The sequence below is a fragment of the Silurus aristotelis genome, assembly GCF_946808225.1.
Source record: "Silurus aristotelis genome assembly, chromosome: 9".
NCBI classification, from domain to species: Eukaryota; Metazoa; Chordata; class Actinopteri; order Siluriformes; family Siluridae; genus Silurus; species Silurus aristotelis.
The window spans coordinates 7,474,406-7,496,854 of NC_139582.1; the positions used below are offsets into that span (position 1 = coordinate 7,474,406).

General features: G+C 37.2%; 1 protein-coding gene across 2 annotated transcripts; it reads right to left on the reverse strand.

Moving 5' to 3' along the window:
• Positions 1-3,427: 3,427 nt before the first annotated feature.
• On the reverse strand, positions 3,428-21,076 carry slc39a13 (solute carrier family 39 member 13). 2 transcript variants are annotated; one of them, XM_083550041.1, is made up of 10 exons: positions 20,897-21,076; positions 19,230-19,598; positions 15,406-15,513; positions 13,607-13,752; positions 8,538-8,663; positions 8,222-8,311; positions 6,121-6,171; positions 5,724-5,856; positions 4,976-5,075; positions 3,428-4,793 (listed from the first exon to the last, which is right to left on the reverse strand). In XM_083550041.1, exons 2-10 carry the CDS (start codon positions 19,588-19,590, stop codon positions 4,718-4,720), a joined length of 1,191 nt encoding a protein of 396 aa, XP_083406167.1. In that variant the 5' UTR covers positions 19,591-19,598; positions 20,897-21,076; the 3' UTR covers positions 3,428-4,717. The 2 variants fall into 2 exon arrangements, with proteins under 2 accessions (XP_083406167.1, XP_083406166.1); XM_083550040.1 differs by having other exon boundaries at positions 19,230-19,617; positions 20,897-21,062.
• Positions 21,077-22,449: the final 1,373 nt, after the last annotated feature.

Sequence of the window (22,449 nt, forward strand, 5' to 3'; positions counted from 1 at the left end):
GTACAGACACAGGCAAGATTCTTGGAGCTGTTAATCTGCTCTAACAGGTAATATCTTATAGGGGTTTATTCCAGTTGGGTTTACTTGCTTGGTTTTTTTGGTAGAGAAGAAGAAGTGTTTGTTAATAACACTGCATAATCACCAACTGCTATAAATGTAAAATAAATTGTTGTATTATACCCAGCTTCACAGCTTCAGAGTCATGAAGAATGCAATCAAATTTGTTATACAACTTGAGAGATCTTTGTGATTTGCAAATTGACAAAAATTTTGTGTACACCTGAACCTCAAACCGGTGTTGTTCTTCAAATGTAATATTGCTCTCTGAGCTGTAAGATCACAAGTCCCCCACAGTCCCACAAGAAAAATCTGCCCTAAAAAAAAAAGGAAAACAAAACAAAAAAAAACCCCCTACCTCGAAGCATGGAGTTTATTTAATACCAAGCACAAAGGACAAAATCTGCATGTCCAACAAATACATACAATTGTCAGGTGGTCAGATGTTCATTATATGTACTACTCACTATGTTTTAAATATTTTCTGGTCTCTGGTTATCTTTCTTTTCCAATTTATATTTTGTAACATTTGTTTATTTATACTTTTTGCCAATACTTTAAAACTTTTTTTTTTTAAATATGTAATGGAAATAAAACAAATACAATTTGAAAAATTATTAAATCTTTTTACCACAAACGTTCTCAGAGGTTAAATTGGTTAAGATTGCCTCAGAGTAGAAGTCCAGAAGGTCATACTGGCAATACGCAAGTGGTATAGAATAACCAAATGTGTTTTGGAATATTACCCAAGATTGCCCACTTTTATTCTGAAAGAATAGCATTCTTTAAAAATAATCAGCATAATAAGCTTTAGGTTTCAAGGGATCAGGAAAACATGCAGGATTATCCTTATTACAAAGAATGGAAAGGCACAAATGCAGAGACCACAAAAGCAACAGAATACTTCAATCAAAGTACAGTGGGTACGGAAAGTATTTAGACCCCCTTAAATTTTTCACTCTTTGTTATATTGCAGCCATTTGCTAAAATCATTTAAGTTCATTTCTTTTCCTCATGAATGTACACATAGCACCCTATATTGACAGAAAAACACAGAATTGTTGACACTGTTGCAGATTTATTAAAAAAGAAAAACTAAAATATCACATGGTCCTAAGTATTCAGACCCATTGCTCAGTATTTAGTAGAAGCCCCCTTTTGATCTAATACAGCCATGAGTCTTTTTGGGAAAGATGCAACAAGTCTTTCACACCTGGATTTGGGGATCCTCTGCCATTCCTCCTTGCAGATCCTCTCCAGTTCTGTCAGGTTGGACGGTAAACGTTGGTGGACAGCTATTTTTAGGTCTCTCCAGAGATGCTCAATTGGGTTTAAGTCATTGCTCTGGCTGGGCCATTCAAGAACAGTCACAGAGTTGTTGTGAAGCCACTCCATCGTTATTTTAGCTGTGTGCTTAGGGTCATTGTCTTGTTGGAAGGTAAACCTTCAGCCCAGTCTGAGGTCCAAAGCACTCTGGAGAAGGTTTTCGTCCAGGATATCCCTGTGCTTGGCCGCATTCATCTTTCCCTTTATTGCAACCAGTCGTCCTGTCCCTGCAGCTGAAAAACACCCCCACAGCATGATGCTGCCACCACCATGCTTCATTGTTGAGACTGTACTGGACAGGTGATGAGCAGTGCCTGGTTTTCTCCACACATACCGTTCAGAATTAAGGCCAAAAAGATCTATCTTGGTCTCATCAGACCAGAGAATCTTATTTCTCACCATCTTGGAGAACTCCATGCGGGTTTTCATGTGTCCTGCACTGAGGAGAGGCTTCCGTCGGGCCACTCTGCTATAAAGCCCCACTGGTGAAGGGCTGCAGTGATGGTTGACTTTCTACAACTTTCTCCCATCTCCCGACTGCATCTCTGGAGCTCAGCCACAGTGATCTTTGGGCTCTTCTCCCCCGATAGCTCAGTTTGGCCGGTCGGCCAGCTCTAGGAATGGTTCTGGTCGTCCCAAACGTCTTCCATTTGAGGATTATGGAGGCCACTGTGCTCTTAGAAACCTTAAGTGCAGCAAAAATTTTTTTGGAACCTTGGCCAGATCTGTGCCTTGCCACAATTCTGTCTCTGAGCTCTTCAGGCAGTTCCTTTTACCTTAATGATTCTCATTTGCTCTGACATGCATTGTGATTTGTAAGGTCTTATATAAACAGGTGTGTGGCTTTCCTAATTAAGTCCAATCAGTATAATCAAAAATTTCTGGACTCAAATTAAGGTGTAGAACCATTTTAAGGATGATCAGAAGAAATGGAGAGCACCTGAGTTAAATATATGAGTGTCACAGCAAAGGGTCTGAATACTTAGGACCATGTGATATTTCAGTTTTTCTTTTTTAATAAATCTGCAAAAAGGTCAACAATTCTGTGTTTTTCTGTCAGTATGGGGAGCTGTGTGTACATTCATGAGGAAAAAAAAAAGAACTTAAATGATTTTAGCAAATGGCTGCAATATAACAAAAAGTGAAAAATTTAAGGGGGTCTGAATACTTTCCGTACCCACTGTATATATGGCGATAGCCAGCTAAACCATCCCAACAGCCAAACCCATGTCTAATCCATTTGTTCAGTAGGGGAAGAACGAAAAATTAGGAAAGTTCTATGGCGAAAAATTAGGAAAGTGGCGAAGAACTAAATTGGAATAGCAAAGAAGTTCATTAGACAAGGAGTTATTCATATGTTCAGGTGTTTCGTAAATGGTGGTAGGAACCTGTATTCCTTGGCCTTGCGGTGTACTTGATCAGCAGTAGTGGCTAAATACATTGTAAGTCTAGCTACAGTGCAAAGACCTATCCAGCCTAGTGGGAGAGAAGAATATGGAACATTACCACATACCTAGGAGAAATCATTGACTGATTCTGTCCCACACAGAGGAAAAGAGGGAGAGCAGGTTTTGTCGCTAAAGTAGAACAGTATTGTACTGTTACAGTATTTACTTTGCAGACTCACACCTTCCACATTTTTCTGATGTCTGGATTATTTTTTTTTTCTGGGATTTTCAGCTTCATCCAAGCCCCCAAAACACACTGGTGGATTGGTTTCTGTGAATTGCCCCAAAGTAGAAATGTGTGCATCTGTGCATGGTGCCCTGAAATATACTGGCATCCCATTTAGTGTGTTTCCTGCCAAAAACCTAGTGTGACTGGGGTAGGCTCAGATCTCCTGTGACCCTGACCTGGCCATAAAGCAGTTCATGAAAATAGATAAATGAATGGGGCTTCCTCACCACCCCAATCCCAGATTAACACAAGTAAATCTATGTAGTAACTCAAAATAATACCATATATGAAGACAAATGTTAGATGACAAATGTGCAAACACTAAGTATAGTAACAAATAAATAAAAAAATAACCCTCAAAACTACAGACATTTCATAACTTTTATTTCAATAACAGTGTTGGGAGTGTTAAAAACATCAGAAGTAAAACTTTGTTCCTTCTCAAACATGACAATTCATATATAATAAATATATTTCTTTAAAAAATATATACATTTATGCAACCATACTTTGACCTAACGACTAATTCTGTTTTACAGTGTGCAGGGATTTATTTTTGTTGTTTTTCATATTTGGGAAAATTGTACAATATGCTTTGAAGCTTAAAGAAGGCCACGAGGTCTGTGAGTAATGTGATTAAACCCATTGAAGATTCATTCAATGAACTTCATTTATGCTGTTGGCTTCAGTCAATACCTCAAAAAAAAAAAAAAAAAAAAAAAAAGCCACAAGAGTCCACAAGAAAGGCATAAACCAGTGATGCAGCACTAAAGTGAAAACACAAAGCAGCTACATAAAACTTGCATTGTTGCATCTTGAGTTAAACCCAAGTTGTGAATTGAAACAAAGTAAGTGAAAATAACACTGAATAAAAGTTAAAGAATCATGCGTAAATGTGCACAACTTAAAGTTTTATAAAACGGGGGGGAGGGGTTGTTAGTGTTATGACAGTCTATGGGGAGTTCATGAATACATTATGCCTGTGGAGTCCAAGTGAGTGTGTGGGCTGGATGCTTAACCATACATCCTAACAAGAATGCCCAAAGCCGCTCATTAAATTCAGGCATGTTTTTCCAGGAATTGATAGGACAGCAGAAAAATCTAAACTGTCTGCCAAGTACTCAAGCAACCAGTTTGGGCATTTTGTAGCTAAATATAGTATACTCTTATTTTTAAAATTAAAATGCATAGTTTTATGGCCATACTGTTAAGAAAAACACCCATATTCTACAAGCCATGCATTGTTTAGCTAAATATTTGACTCTATTATATACAATGAGCCATCAGCCACTGATATCTTCATTATATATATCTTTTTTTCCCCAATCATTGTAACAAGCCAATAATTTGGTCTTTTTGTACCCTACCTTCCCATACTTTTTGCTGTTGTCGCTCAGCTACATTACTAATTCAAAGTGCTTGTGTATAGGTCCAAGACAAAAAGAAACAACAAACAAACAAAAACAGAAAATGTAAATATATCAAACACTCACAAACCTGATAGTACAAACACCCATTTGGGTCAGTCTCAAACCTGTTTTTTTTTTTTTTTTTTTTATCTTAAATAGTGGAGTGTATTGTCCATCAGTTCTCCATCCTGGCAGATGGCAGTCTTTCATTTAGATAGTCTTTAAGTGAGAGCAACATCACCCTGTATCTATTCCGCTATGGCAGAAAGCAGTGCCATGACTCCGACGCCACAAAAGATCAACAGGATCTGTAGTAAAGAATGTCTGAGGAGATCAAAGCAAAAGGGTGTTATTATACAGGTCATCTCTGATCCTATATCATCTTCAGGCTAACATTTTTAAACATCTTTTAACAATTTACATGATGCATATACATTTTTTTTTCCATATATAAAAAAGGAAAAAAAGCTGAAAAAAAAAAGTCATAATTAAAATAATTTTAATACCTGAAGTTTGTCTCCTGTAGAAGATCAGGCACCACATTGACCAATGCAATGTAGAGAAAGCCACCAGAGCTGAAGGGCAAGATCCAGGCTGTGGCATTTTCTTGAGTAGAGGAGAAATAAATAATACACATAAGACCACTGCAATTTCCCCACTGTTAAGAAAACCTAAATCGGAGCCAATCACATAATGGAGTCTGGATGCATACTGACGGAAGAATTCTAACAGCTCAACATAAAGAGGCGTGTAAGGTCAAGGGAGCCAATTGGAAACAACAATTAAGTCTCAAAAGCAGGCTTTTTCCCCCTGCAGGTGGGAGCAATTAGTCAGCGTTTACGCTAGCAGGATAAAGAAAGGTCATTATTAATTGATGCCTACAGTGCGAAGACACTTGGTTCCATGTAGCACTGACGGTTTCATTTATTCATGAACACTAACATAGCTGCTTTATATTACGCACAGAGTCATAGTTGTTTACATAAGTAGTATTGAAACATTTTGCCAAATTGATTGGTTGTATTTTTCTAGATCGAAAAATATTGGTTGTAATTTATAAACGTATTCATGTGAACCAATGCAGCATTTGTAGCAATATTTTGGCTTATAAGAGATATTTGGCCAACATTCAATTAAATTAATTATTTGTATAGCACTTAACACTGGACATCTCAAAGCAGTTTTACACAGATAACATCATTCCTTTCTTTACTATTTTCTTGTGTGTGTTATATGTACATTGTCGTGTCTCACCTGCGCCTTGCTGCGATTGAGCAGAAAGAGCAAAACACGCCCCCAGAACTCCACCCAGTGCCGTGGATAACTGCATGCGTGCTGCACTCCAGCGATCAAACCCAGCACGTAGCAGTATAGCAAAATCTCCCACCTTTACGCACAGGTAAAAAGCTTCAGGTATTAAAACCAACACTACGTTTACATAGTCTGTCAGACATCACGATAAAGTCTCTGCCTCAAAAGCTAGTCTGCAATTTTTAAACAAATGACCAGTGAATAAACATTCAATTATTATTGATTTATTTAATGAAGTGTACTCCAACAAAGAATGATGGCGTGGGTGCTGCTACACCTCTGAGCACCAGGCGCTGCATTTCAAGTGCACTTAAGATCAAAGATAAAGAGAGTGACTCACCTCATGGGGGATCTCATGCAGCAAAATTGCAAAGGTTGTCAGAAAGCCAACCTATCAGGAAAAAAAAAAAAAGTCAGGTGTAAAATACGTGAATGGAGACATGCACTGAATCATCATCCACTGGTTAGTCTGCAGTCTAAATAACAGGTATAGCGGTATAACGGCGGTCGACCCCGGAATAATAAAAAAAATATATATATATGAATGAAACGTGCAATCAGTTGTTTTCTAAATGTATATATATACACACACACACACACACACACACACACACACACACACACACACACACACACACACACACACACACACACACACACACACACACACACACACACACACACACACACGGGATGCTGTACAGTTCTCATAACCTCAAACTGTTTTTAGCAAAAGCCTGGTTTTAAAGCGATCATGACACACATTTCAGCAATAATAATCGATAATGAATTTCGTTGTCAACAAATGCCGTTATCGATTAGTTGGGCTGCTAAAGTTTCGGTTTAGCGTGACAGCAAGATAACACGGCCACTTGAAAATGGCGATCAACCGGCATCAAGAAAAAAATAAGACACTTTTGGATGTAGGATGAAGGCGAAACATCAGCAAGATAAGCAAAAACTGTATAATCCCCATCATGTGAAAATGATGTAGTTTAATGAAGTGTTATTATGTAATCTGTTTGCTCAATTCGGGACAGTCGCACTGGATCTGTTCTGACGTGACAGTTTTAGTCACTGTTGTGGTTTTTAGCTTATGCTTTTGCATTTGTACACCAATTTCCTTTTCTTACATTTTTTTTATTTTTTTTTATTTTTTTTTAAATCAAGCCTGTAAGCTTGCTGTGTTTCTCCGTTCCATTCTCTCTTATAGCATTTGTCTGCTACAACAATAACTTCTCTTTTCAAGCGTCATTTACTGCAGCTTTACTACGTTCAAATGATTGTTTTCAATGTTTTATACACAACTATTATATATAAATACCCTGAATTATTGTTCTATATAGTTATAATTAGCAAATCAACTTATCTAATTATTATTATTTTTAATTCAATTAATCGAATAATAAATCGTCCGATTAACCAATTATCAAAATAATTACACACAAACGAGATTATAAATCTCTTTGGTTGCAATAACCATTCCTATTCTTCTTATCATCATTAAATAATAAAGAATGTTTCTTCTTAATCATAAAGTTCTGGAGATGACCACATCAACTCAAAACCCTAAAACTGAAAATATAAACCTATACATTTTCATTAAGATCACTTTTGCCTATTCAGTACACAAAATAAGATTGTGTATTAGAGAGGAAATAAACTGGATGTCACACACTCATACTCCCACAGCAGACAAGCTGTGAGCCTTATGGTTATCCACCTGGCCCTTTCCTACATGCAGCTATCCTATTAATACTACACAACCGACACGAAGTGCACAGCACCCTATTATCGTAATCTCCTATGCTCTAATCTTTATCCACACAATGCATTACCAAATATAGAATCCATTTCTTAGACTTCTATTTGCGTGTAGAAGAGAATGTAGCTCTTAGCAGGATAAGTAACTAGACATGTGGAAAACTGTTCAAAAGAATGCAGATTGAGCAGTGAGGCTTCATGTTTTTTGGAAGAAGCAGGATCTGGCCTTTTGCACTTCCAAACTGGCAGTCAGCCAGAAAAGACATGGGCCGTATGGAAGTGGCCAAGTTAAACTGGGAAACAAGGGAAGTGCTCAGTCACTATGTGATGAGTCACAGATTAAATCACATATGACTTCCTGTTAATTCTCAATCTATCAAATCTATCAGTTTTGGAACGCCAAACGTCCATGGTCCTGTTTGTGAAATATAGCATCTAATTTATTGTCCATATAATCAAGCATGTCAAGATGCAATAAGTGCTGTAACATGCAAATCAATATTAATGACATTTAAATGGTTTAGAATGTAGCCAGAATTAGCATTAGTGGAATCTTGACAAAAAACTGGAAGACAGCTTATTAATTACAGTGGACCTAATGTGTTAAATCGGCTCACAGTAGGTAATAATGAGGCCAAATGAGCTTCAGCGTGACACTAATCTCTCAGCTCTCCTACCTTCCTGCTGACTAGGAAGCTTCCTGCTACTGCCAGGCCGTGGGTGAAGTTGTCAATGCAGTTGGCCAGAAGGTTCAGATAGCCACTCGTCTGGAGAAAATAAAATTAAATAATGAAATCATGTGCACATTTATTAGCAGATAACTTTTTTTTTTTTTTTACATTTGCATTTAATGTATAGCAATAAATAAAACCTCCATTAATTAGTGGACACAAAATGTAAATAATTTTTAAAAGCATTTTTTTTGTGCATTTTAGTCTGCTACAAATCTTGTGTGAAAATGCTTAAAACCACTTCAGAAATGTCCCAGCTGACCTTTATCTTCTCTTGTCGAGGCTGTGAGCCGATGTCAGTGGTTGGCTTGGAGTCGGAATTGTTGTTAGAGCAGATGCCGTTTATTTCTGAAGTAAAACAGTCACACTTGTGATCTGCAGAAGAGGTCTATAAAAGTGGAGAAGGAAAAGAAAGACACTGCTGAGAAATCACATGGAATTTAGTAAAAATGTCTGTTGAGCTCAAATGGTTAAATGCAACCCAATCCAAAATTACAATTAAGTCTCAGATTTTAAAGTTGACTTATTTCCTTTCCTATTCACAACTACTGAATTTAGTTGGAAATTAAATAGGCAGTTTATGCAGCAAAACTATAGCAATCTTGTTCCCCTGGATTTAAAACATAGAACATAGAACCCTGCAGATGTTAAATAACTGTTGGATAAAAATCACATAAAAACGCATGACACAAATCCAGATCTTCCTGAAGTCTTTACAAACTTTCTCACAACTGTAAAGAAGTGAGACAGTCCTGGCAGAGTTGCTGAGATTTTAAACCATGAGAAGCAAAGGAAGGTTTTTTTTTTTCACATTTAAAGCTTTTTATTAGCCAAAATAACATCTGCTTCCCTCTGTGTGAGATTATACACTACTGAAATCTGTGATTTTCCATCACTCGTTCCTAAAGTTCTTTGGGAAAATTAACAGACTACTAGTTTTTGCATGAAGGAAAAAAAAAAAAAAAAAGTTTAAATTCCAAAGTGCCGTTTTAGCATTACAAGGTTAATTGGAAGAAGCTTCCCCTGAAGGTTGATGCCATGAACTGTTTTTTATTTCCCACCCCCATAAAAAAAAAAAAAAGAAGTTATAAGTCTGAATGAGTCAGTCTCAAACCAAGCAACTGAGGTTTGCCTGTAAACACTGACGTGCTTGGTCTGAGAATTTCAGGGGCCATTGGATTTTTTGACTCAGCGGAATGGCAAAATTAGATGTTTCCTCTATGGAGGGGTTTTGCGCTCTCTTGCCTGTGGTGGCTGAGCTGCTCTACTGACTTCAGACGTGCTTGCGGCTGCTGGGTACAGCACTGGCTGCAGCTGCATCCTGTTGGACTCTATTTATAACCAGCTTCACAGCCTTGGTTGTCAATCTATCTCGCTGGTCTTGCCTGGGCACACAGCACCACATGACCTCCACTTCTCAAACAGCAAAAGCAAAAGTAACAAAGAAATGAATGCTAGATTGAATGCTAGATATGGATTCCCTTATGCCAGAGGAACCAGCAAACTACAGTTTCAGCGAAATTCTGAAACCATTTTTCTTCCTGCATGTGATAAAGCCTTGCATCCTCATTCTGCCCTGACGATCGATGCAAATCCAACATAAAAATGCAGCCAAAAAGAAGGAAAAAAGGTATTTAATTTAAAGAGGGAGTGAAGCAAAGCATTAGCATTTAGGAACAAATATTACAGAGCATGGGAGCATAACACTAATTCGTGGCTGCTTGGAAAGGAAGTAAATAATCCAGTCTAATCGTCTTTAGAACTATGAGACCGTGTGGAGCATAAAAAAGATGAGTCTTCCAGTATTCATTTTCTTCACTGCGCTGTAGGAGCTAGAAAACAGGGTAGGTATTGACCTGGGACTGATGCAATGCCATGAAAGTAAACCACTAAAAAAGGACTCTCAAGAACCTCTAAACACAATGGACATTTGTCTAGATATGAAAATTATACATAAACCGATATACACATTGAGACATGGGAATACAACACAAATACTTCAAATAATCACTTGTTGGGTTAATTATCCAGCACAACCTGCCTTCTTTTTTCAGGTTTCAATCCAAGTGACATCAGAGGAATGGAAAGGTTAACACAAATTGCTTTAGTGTCTTCATGGCATTCAGACAGCAGTATTGAAAACAAAATGCAATTATTTCTCTGTATAATTGTGTATACATGTGCATAGTGTTTATGCATGGGTTTGCAGAGATATTTAGAGGATATTTATCCTGATACTTCAGAGTCTATTTCACAACAGTTTCGCAAGCATGACTTTTTTTTTACTTAGAAGGTGCTTTTACAGAACAGCATCTGCAGTTTGTGTTTTATTCACACCAAAATTAAGTTACGAAATATTTGAGGCTTATGTTTTGTTATTATAAAACTAAAACTAGAGCCAGTCAGCACCTCTAACGCAAACAGTGGACTTTTAGGCCTATTTACACGAAGGCTACAGCGTATGTGGATGCCGGTTATGTCAGTAATTCCCAGGCTGTCCCAAAGGTGCAATTTTCAATTGTAATATCCAATGCAAACTAAAATCAACTTCCAGTTCAGTCAGGATTCTCAAATCAAATACTTTACATGTCAGAGAACAAGAGAATGACTGTGCAAACCATTACTTATAAAGTCATCGAGTGGCATTATTTTTGGGGTCTCAAAACTTAACTAGAAATAGACTGGTTGAGCAATGACCATTTTATAATGATAAAGGGAAAAGAGTGCAAAGTAGAAATAGTCCCTTATAGTATATAGAATAAATATAATATGTAATCTGTCTGTTCTGGAAAAGAAAGTAAACAACATGCAAAAATATAAACAAGGACGTCTGGAATTCGTTTTGTCTAGGTTTCCAGACACTTGGGGGAAAAAGGCTGTGCGTTACATCTGGTTAGACAGACATGGCATAAAAAATCTAAACTAGGATGACAACTAAGGAATGAGGAGCGAAGGATAAGCATCAATTTTAATAAAGAAATCACATTCAGAACGAAAGATGCAAATCCTCAGACTGAATTTTCTCAATGGTAAATTATTCACCCATTATTCAATATTCCTAAAAAAACATGGAACTCCTTTTCAGCACAAGACCCACTGAAGTGAATATGCCACACATTGCTTTAACATATGCTCCTACTAAAGCAGTCCTGTGAACACAGTGAAAATGTTTATAGACACTAAGCATTGGTCTTTACTGATATGGTGCCATCGTGAGGTTCAGAAATATGTTGCACAAAACCAAAACTCCAATGAGACGATGCCGGTATAAGCATAGATTAAAAATAAGACTAAACAACAAAATCAGGCAGGGCAGAAAAGCAATGATATACAGTGCATCTGGAAAGCGCTCACTTTATCTACATCTCATATTAAAGCCTTTTTTAAAAATGGATTACTTTATTTTCCTGATTACCCGATTGAACATCTCTGGCGAGATCTGAAAATGGCTGGGCACTGACGCTCCCCATCCATCCTAATGGAGCTCGAGAGGTTCTGCAAAGAAGAATGGGAGAATCTGACCCAAAAAAAGAAAAAAGGTGCACTCTTCTTTTACGTTGTCATTATGGGGTATTGTTTGTAGAATTTTGAAAAAAAATAATTATAATAATAATGAATTTAATCAATTTTGGAATAGGGCTGTAACATAAAATGTGGAAAAAGTGAAGTGAATTGAATACTTTCCGAATGCACTGTACATACAACTAATATATATATATATATATACATACATACATACACACACACACACATCCATCCATCTTCTCCTGCTTATCCGTAGTTCGGGTCGCGGGGGCAGCAGTCTAAGCAGGCCCCCGCCTTCGACTGCTGCCCAATCCTCACAGCACCGTCCCTTACGGTCCCTCCTGCAGGTGGTGAGCCCACGGGAAGGCGGCCCCACGTCACTCCGACGTCACGGACCTTGATATTTCCCTCATAAGGGACCCCCGGAGCATAGAGGGTTAAGGGCCTTGCTCCCGGGATACGCATGCGCGATAACAACGACCGCCGTGAACCAACAATAACGGACAGTGAGAGTGTGGAAGTTTAAATAGGAGCTGGTGATGATGCTAAACGAGCACCATATGTGCGCGATTGAAGCCGGGAGCTTCAGAGAAAGCGGCCGAGAAAGCACCTGACACGCCGAAGGGGGCGTGGCAGGTGGATTCCTGACAGTTAACAAACATGTACTGTATGTATTTTTATAGCATGCCTTCATTAAACAAATCGCGGCAACGCTGTTGTGTAAAAAAAAAAAAACTCCAAAAACACGTGCATGCACATTCTCAATTATTAACGCACATCATGTACATAAAGAAATTTCAAGCACGTTAATATATTGCCGCCATATTGATTTTCGTTTATCTCGATCATCGGTTACCTCGAGGCTTTTTGGCGACCCCCTAGGACATCGACATAACTGGGTTCCACTGTGTGTGTGTGTGTGTGTGTGTGTGTGTGTGTGTGTGTGTGTGTGTGTGTATATATATATATATATATATAAAATAAAAAAAAAGATTGGAAAAATCATAATTTCATGGGGTGCTGGTGCAACATCACTAAAATAAATCACCAACAAACTCTGGGTCATTTGATTCTCATTTTTAAACCACAAAAAAATTTAAATAAAGACCTCAAATTAATTATACAATTAATAAATATAATATAGTGCTCTCCGTTCTTAGTCTCCCGTGGCATCAGTGATTCGCCTCTAGAGGCCGCTGTTGTAATAACCGCAGACATTCTCAGCCACTCCAGCAATTGACACAACTCGGAAAAACAATCAGTATGGATTTTTGGCGATAGTTCCCGCAATCGGCTCTTAGTGCCGATTAATCTGCAAAATATGAATATGAATAGGCTGACCTCTAGTTTTAACCATATTTTTTTAATAATTATTTAAAAATGAGTTTATTAAATAAAGATCATCAATAACACTTATAAATGCATTTAACATTAATTATTAATTAAAGTAATGAAGGTTATATTCAAATTATCATTTACATTATAGAAGTTAAAACAATATCATCTGTTTCTCTATCAAAGCAATGATTAAAAAAATAAGCTTGTAAAGAAACCAGATGTTCACACTTCAAATAAAAATTACTGAAAAAAACAGTGACAATGGAGACTCCTTCCATAATTGTTAAACTTCTCATTGGAGAAGACACAAAGAAAAAAAAAAACATTATACTGAAAAAAATAATGAAAGATAATCATTTCAAACCTGTACATGAGTCAATGAGTTGAGTCTGCTGTAGACATCAACACCTGACCAATCAGAATTCAGCAGCTCTGTTAAATAATGTGTATTGCACATAGAAGACTTACAATGTTTTCATGGTTTGCTGCACTGCTGTCTGAGGCACTATCAGAAGCGCCGTCCTCATCTGGAAACATCTTCTCCAGCAGCAGGAAGGACAACAGTCCCGTAACCACCCATAAGCCTTGGTTACGGTAGAATTGCACACTCCGATCTAGTCAACCCAAAGAAAAACAAATAAGGTATTAAGATACATGTGCAGCTGGAAGGTGAGGCTAATACCATGATACAATTTTTACAATAGAGCAACTAACACAATAGAGCATGGACCAACTCAATGACCAAGGACACAAACCAAAGAAATTTATACTAAATATGTTGAGGAGAATAAACATTTTATAGATGTTCACCACAAAACACCCATTTTGTTCTTGTTCTCATCTTGTCCATCTGCACCTTTTTTTGCCCCTTATTATACTTTCGTTCGGCTTCTCCCGTAAGGGGTCGCCACAGCGGATCCTCCGCACGTTTGATTTGGCATATGTTTTACGCTGGATGCCCTTCCTAACGCAACCCTCCCCAATTTATCCGGGCTTGGGACCGGCACTGAGAGTGGCTGGGGATGGTTCCCTGACCGGGAATCGAACCCGGGTCGCAGCGGTGAGAGCGCTGCATCTTAACCACTAGACCACCAGGGGACCTTTGCCCCTTATTATATGACAGTATATTTTTAGACCTACGGTATTTTCCGGACTATAAGCCGCTACTTTTTTCCCACGCTTTGAACCCCGCGGCTTAAACAACAAAGCGGCAAATTTATGGATTTTTCCGGTTTCAAAAGCTTCAAGCTAAAAACCTGAACCCCATAATATTAGACCAATGAAATTCCCGAACGGGTTCAGGTGAACCAATGAAACTCTTTATTTTAAATCAGATGCGCTCCCACTGAATCGGGCCGCACCACATCATAAATATGGATGATGTTCCTCTGACGTTTGACCTGCCGCTCACTCGGACTGTCTACAGGAAAGACGAATCATTCGTCACGATGAAAACAACCGGCCAGGGAACAAAACGCACTTCACCTGTGTTCTGAGCTGCACGGCATCGGGAGAAAAGCTTCACTGATGGTGATTTTTAAACGCACGACGATGCCAAAAGAAAAACTCCCGAGAGAAATAGTTGTGAAAGAAAGGAGGAAGACAGTGAACAATGACTTTCTTGGTGGGCTACTGTTTAGATACAAGCCGTGTAACAGACACTGTCTTTCGTTAAAGTCTGTGTAAAGTGTATTAGTTTCAGTGTAGTCTTATAGACAGGTGTGGCTTATTTATGTTCAAAATAAAAATCTTTGTAAAATTCAGTGGGTGCGTCATATATTTGGGTGCGCTTAATAGTCCGGAAATTACGGTAATTACTGAGGTGTCTTTAACAGTGTTAATTGTTACTATATAATGCCTGTTATACCTGGTGCTACATGGTACCATTGCTGGAAAAGCACCCAATTTCCTCTTGGGAATCAGTAAGATACATCTACCCATTTGAAAAGCGTGTTCCTGAACTGTCTGAAAAGCCTGAAAAAACACCTGTCCGATCAGAGTATTGTGCTTCCATGGTTATAATAATAGCCCCTTCATGAATAACTCTTTTAGAAAAAGGCATAACAAAAGGCATTCAGGTGAATGAAAGATAAAAAGAACAAATGGATGAATAGATGTATTTCAATACCATGTCTGGGTGAAGAAAAAGCAGGACATCACAATGAATGCAAAGGAAACAAAAAACAAAAAACAAACAAAAAAAATAAAAAATTTAATCGAAGTGACCAGGGTCATAAACAATAGAAAAAAGGAGAACATTTATTTACTACTGCTTGGTGTGTTTGCCCAGGCTTCAGGGAGGAGGTGGAGGAAGATGTCACCAAGGAGACCTCCTATTGCAAAACTCAGCAGCTTCTTTAGGTTCTGGCAACCGGCTGCAAGAAGAAAATGAGTCAGTGTTAGTATTAACCTCTGGCTTAACACATACATTTTTAAACAGCAACATTACAAAGCTTGAGCAACATAACCCTAGTCATAACAGAGCAAAACTAGCCATCAAAACAAGCAGGATTACAATGAACATGTCATTATGCTCTTAAGAATTTGATCCTGACAGGATTATGAAGTGTCTTTCCCAAAACAAAATGAAACTAATGATATAGTTTATAATTTTATTTAGTTTATTGTCAATGTAACATGTGTGTGTGTGTGTGTGTCGCAAGACAACCTGACTATCCTATTAACAGTTTTAAACATAATATAGAGGCTTACAAACCAAACAGCTTGACAAAAAGAATTGTACTTGTGTATTTTCAACTGTGTTTCCTTATACAGGCAAAAAAAAAAAAAAAAAGAAAACAAATATTGCCATTCTAAAACCATAGGGGATGCAAACCTTTGTCCATTTCTATAATGTCAGTTAAAAATATTATTTTGGAAATATCGGGCCTTATCCAGTAGCTTTTAAGGATTACGCCATGTTCTCGTAAAAAAAAACATTCCAGAGCTTTTAAGACCTTTCCGGACAAACTTTTAACATGCAGTTCTGCGGATTATTTTAAATGCCATGATCTGGGTCAATAAAAATGTGGTGCGATAGAAAGGCTACATTAGTGCAGAGAATAACAGACTGTCATTGGTCAAACTTTAACACAAAATATATATACCATCTACTTTATTAACAACTGCACATTTATCTAACCAATCAATCACAATGTCTAAACGTTCTAACTATGGCTGCAACAACTAATCGATAAAGAAATTCGTTGTCAACGGATGCTGTTTTCGTTTAGTTGGGCTCAAATTTCGGTTTAGCGTGAGGTAAGATAACATAGCCACTTGGGAAAATGGTGGACAGTACAGGGTCAACCATCCAAGGCGTGGAAGCATTTTATATTAAACGCAACTAAAACGCAAATAAAACCGTACCTGGAAGTTATACAAAGCGGATCTTGTGTGGTATGGAAGTACCACAGTCACTCACGAGCACGTTACAAGAAAACACACTGATGTCACGGATGAAGGCGAAACATCAGCACGTACGGTAAAAACTGTACAATCCTCATAATGTGAAAATGGTATAGTTTAAATAAGTGTTAACTATACTATTGTGCAAACTGTAACTTCGGGACTGTCACACTGGATCTGTTCCGACATAGTGATGGATTCAATTAAACCAGTGCAAACCAAATGTAATTCAGCAGCAAATAACAGCAGCAGTAAAAGATGACATTTTCTGTCACTGTTTTGGTTTTCAGCAAATTCTTATTCATTTGTACACCAATTATTATTTTTACTTTTTTTTTTTTTATATATATATATATTAAGCCTGCGAGCTTGCTGTGTTTCTCCGTTCCATTCTCTTTTTATAGCATTTTGTCTACTACAATAGCAACTTCTCTGTATTTAAATGTGATTTTCTGCGACTTAAATACGTTTAAATGCTTGTTTTTTTTAATGTTTGTATTTTTAATTTATGCATATATCAATTCATTACAATCAATTACAATTTAATTGATTATATATTCCAGATGCTTATAGCTACACAAATTAAAATATCTGTTTTTATTTACAAAACAATGTCGTATTATATTTTTTTATAGGTTTTTAAACATGGTTGTCAACTTGCCATCTGCAAAATACAACATGTTGATTTACACACTTTTTTCCCTTTTTTTTACAAAAACAAACAAGCATGAGAGAATTTGTTCAAAAGGAGAAATCCTCCCTGCACTCCTCAACACAGCCATTATAAGCTTTTAAATGTCTCAATTAAAGACAGTTAAACTCAATGCTTTTTTTTTTTTTTTTTTTTTTTAAGTACAACTAAATACATAAATACCATAAATTAGTTTTATATAAAAAATATAATAAGCAAAACAAAATAAAATGTAAATCATCTGATTAATCAATAATTAAAATAATCGTCTAATTAACTGATAATTAAAATAATGATTCTTTGCAGCCCTAGTTCAATCACAGCTTAAAATCATGCAGATACAGGCAGGGGATCTCTGTTACTTTAACCATGGAATGGTTGCTGGTTTCAGTTGGGCTGGTTTGAGCATTTAAGAAACTGCTGATCAAGAATTCCACACACAACAGATTACACAGAAATGTAAACATTAAGTGAGTGACAGCTGAGCCTCTATTTGCGATAGCCTTTAGAGAGGCTTTTCTGCTCACCACAGTAGTAAAGAGTGTTTGATTTCAGTACTTTCAGTTGCCCATATGGTGCCAACATCCATGCCACATTTAAAATACAATAGCTTGAAGGTTGACTTGAACATTAACTAAACCTCTGGCCTGTATCTACATAACTTTTTGCATTGTGCAGCTGCCATGTGATCTGCTGACTAGACAAGTGTTCCTAATAAACTGAAATGCTAGTTTATCTACTCTCTTATAGCTGCTCAAATAAATAAGAGAGATTGCATTACTTTTGACAGCAAATGAAAACGAGGGGATCGTTATCCTAATAGTATGCCGTATGTAGCGACAACAAATATCACATTATTCCAATTGCTTTTTTTGTGCAAAAGAATTACGAGGCCAAATCTGTTATTTAAAGCATGGGCCAGCTTTCATCACCTGCAGCACAGGGCACACCCAATGCACAATAATTAATAGGGCTTTAACCAAACTCCTACCCACTGTGTTCTGCTTGTACAGGTCAAACTCAGATGTTCCACTTGACTCATATCATTTCCTCCTGGGACCAGACTGGAAAAGTATATTTATACACCTCTAATTAAAAGCAACTATAACTTTAAAAAGCAACTGAGCAATGAGGGTGCTTTTGCAGGGATTGCTTTTTGATTTCTTGAGCATTTCTTAAGTACTTCTTGCACAATTGGACACAACAAGTCTTGACAGGTGCAGAAGGAACTGCTGAAGGGCTCTGCTCGAAATATTTTCCGAATGAGTTCAGCTTTCGCTGAGAGGATTATCATCTATAGCTGCATCTGGAAACATCACAAGATAACTCTGTACTAACAGTCAACTAATATGAACTGACAGAATGACATTATTCTACAATAACAAAAGTCTTTCACAGGTTTATATATAAAAAAAAAATGTAAATAAAAAAAAGGGTTACACACAAACAATATACTGTAAGGCACACAAAGAAACTCATTACTTTGTGTTTCTTACAATTGCCTAACATGTAGAATCAAGATTATCAAATAATAAAATATCACTGGTCAAAATCTGGCAAGCTACATTTTCTTCAGAAAATTTTTTTCAGAGCCAAAAGTATGTTCGAAATGGCCTACATAGAAATCCAGTGTAAACCACTGACCTCTAGCACAATGACATTTTTTTTACTGAGAAATAGTTTCCAGCTTTTAAAAGCATTTTTGGAGGACATGAGTAAATTACACACTGCACAGAGGGAAAACAAAAACCAGACCATTCATATCATGCATAACTATTAATAAAAAGTGTTCATATAAACACTTGTTTCTCATACTAGTTTATCTGACAGGTTCATGCTTCAGTGTACACCTTAATCCTCTTCTTAAGGTTGCAATAGTTGCAACTTTGAGTCATTCTTGAACACACAATATTCTAGATCATTTTATTTTCAAAGTTAAAGATCTGAAAATTCCCTCACTGGAAGAGAGAACAATAAGCAGGTGTTTCTTACCCTCAGTTTTCAGTGCTGCACCTGCCTCAATAGGGATCACCAAAAGTGGGAAGATTCCACTCAGCCCCACAGCAATGGAGCCCACAAGGGAGCAAAACCAAACATCTGCACCCTCTCTGGACAACAGCTTGGTGAGGCTGTGGAAGCCGAGCATCTCCTCAGCACACCAGGAACCTGGACCCGTAGCAGCCGCTGTCGCATGAGCCAGTGCTGTCTGAGCCACTTTCTTCCCACTGGAAGAAGACGTAGAGGTGGCGGCCAGCAAGGCGGCACCAACCAGAAGAGCAGCAACAGCCCAAATGGGCCTCCCAGGACTGGTGCTCATGAGGCCAGACTTCTCCAGAGTGCTCCTGATCAACATGCAGGGTGCTGCAATGCAGAAATGAATCTTCACACACAAAAATTGATATAACAGAAAAAAGGGGGGTTAGTTGGGGTTAAAAATGGATTCAACAAGAAATGTTTGAAATTCAAATGAAAACATGCATGCCTTTATTAATCTTCAAAAACTCTTCTAATGCACAAATGAGCAAATTTGCAATCATAAATGACTGGCCACCCAATTAAAATTCATGATATAATGATAATAGGTGTTGTTGTAAGAGACAAAATTAGCTTGAAAAGCCAAATGGTTATTTGCATTAGGAAAAACTGATCCACTAGCATAATTTACATGGTAAATTTGTTAAATTGTGTAACAGGACACAAATGTACATGAGACACGGGAAAATGTAATGCCTCCACTGAACCTTTGATGTCTGCATTACAAGTTGGCAAAATTTTGAACAGTGATGAAATCAGAAAAGGATCAGAATCTGATCCGATTGAAAAAAAAAAATGAAAAAAAAAATGGTTGGCAAACACCTAGTGCAGAGACACTAAATGCACCGAAACCTTTTCCCCATGTTTTTATATTGTGCATAGTGGCTATTTTTTCAAAATATGATTTTTTCATTGTTACCATATCTGAAAGCCTAAACACAATATAACAATCCAAGCAATGGAAAAAAGCGCCATAACGTAATCTAGTGGTGGGGTGTTTACAATGTGAGCATGCGCACTTCATCCCAGGACTACACGAAGTTTAGATTGATTAACTTTGGCCTGCACATGGCTGAACATTTCTGGGGTCCGTTTCAAATGAAAAGACATCAATATTAATTACTTATAACCTAATTATGTTACAAATTAAAAAAAATTTTTACAAACAACGAAAATACTTATTTGAATATAAAAGTGTTGGGATAAAGCGGTCCTGTGCAGAGCAGTGGATGGAGCAATGATTGAATATGAAGTCAGGGAGATCAATGTTTAGTCAATGTTTAAATCATGAAATGTGATTCAACCATGACTTCATACTAACTTTAGATGCAACATAAGCTACACAAAAAAAAAGCACTGCTGCACAGTTTCAGGATTAGTGCCAAACTACAGCTATAGTTTAAAGACTGAAATGTTTTGGGAGACATTAAATCCCTGCAGGCGACATAAAATGAGCAGATCTACACATTAGTTTGGTAGCGTTCAAAACAATGGGGAGGTTGATTTTATTTTTAAAATAAATTTAAATGTAATGGACTCCAACACTCTTTAGGGTAATAAGTCTATAAAAATGCTTCTTTCAGAAACACGCATCGATATTTCAGTGATGTTTTTCCTTCTCTTACCCTGCTGAGATTGCTGAAACGCTTGCTCCGGCTTGCCCCTGCCATCCAGCACGGTTGAGTCAAAGCTTAGAAGTGAGGAAGGAGTGTGGGAGTCTGAGCTAACTGTTTTGTTGATTATCCTACCCCAAGCCACGTCTCACCGACCGGAAGTCACGTCCGACAAACCGGAAAATCTATGTAAGACTACAAAATGGGCGTGGCTTAGAAATTATGAGGGTATTTCCGGCTCCAGGGTGGAAACCCTATTGGATACAAAAGCCTTGTAGGCATAAGGGACACCAAACATCTGGATCCATCATTAGCATGTGTCTACAGAACTGTTTTTCCAGCTGTGCTGAATCATAATTGTAGGTCATGTCTACTGAGAAAAAAAAAAATGCTTCCACTCTCACTGTGTATTAAAGTAACTGCGTATACTCACAATACCATATAAAAGTGTATCTTTATAGTACAACAGGCTATGAAACTTTTTTCAGGCCAGGTAGAACCTGCGTTTAATCATTTATCCTGGACAGGATCAGGATTCCATCCCTGCATCTGATGTCTATCACAGGAACATTGTGTATGAGGCAGGAATACAATGGGATAGGATGGATCTTTATTGTTAGTAAATAGGACATATGCACAGCAATGGAGTGCAGTTTAACATCTACAAGAAGTAAAAAAAGAAAATATTGTGCAAATAGTTATAAAGATAAATATGTAAATATATGTACAACTTATTCCAGGGTGGGGACCACTGATATAGAGTATCTTATATACACCAGTCAACATGCTTTGGGGAGGTGGGAAGAAAGCAGAGAACCAGGATGAATTCCAAGGTGAGGTGGCAATGCTTCTCATTGTGCACAACGCAGACCTCACAGATACTCAAACAAAACTTATTAACAAGCATTATCTCAAAAGGAGATCCAGTAAGTATAATGACTGGGCCCGAGAACATAATTGTAATTGTAAACAGCATAATTTGTTGTTATATTAGTAAATATATAAAGAAATAGGCACATAATTTATTCATCCCAAAAAGAAAAATCATGAAAGATAAATTAATAAATTTCATCTGCTGATAATTACAGATGTCATTTAGAGAACTGATGAGTTACTTTTGAAATTGCTTCAGAATTATTCAGATTGCTTTTAGATTACTTCTGATCTAACAGGATAATATGTTTTATTATTATTGTAAGTAAAATAATATTGTACTGATTAATTTGTTGATATCATTTATAAAGGTAAGTTATAAATAAAAAAATGTTACACTCACAATTGAATTCTCTAATTTAAATTAACATTCTGTTAATTCAAAATCCTTCAATTTCAGATTAATATACTGTATATCACTGATGTATATATTAAGCTATTTTCATTGCTTGCTTTAAATTTGCTAGAATCCTTTAGAGACTTAATTTAATGCACTGTATTCCAGAGAGCTGGGTTAAAACATTTTGTGCTCAGGTTTGGTAAACTGAAAAACAATGTGACCTAAAATATTGTTTTTGAGTAGTTGCAGAATGTGTATGTAAGTCTTTTTGGATATCAGAACAAAACAAAGA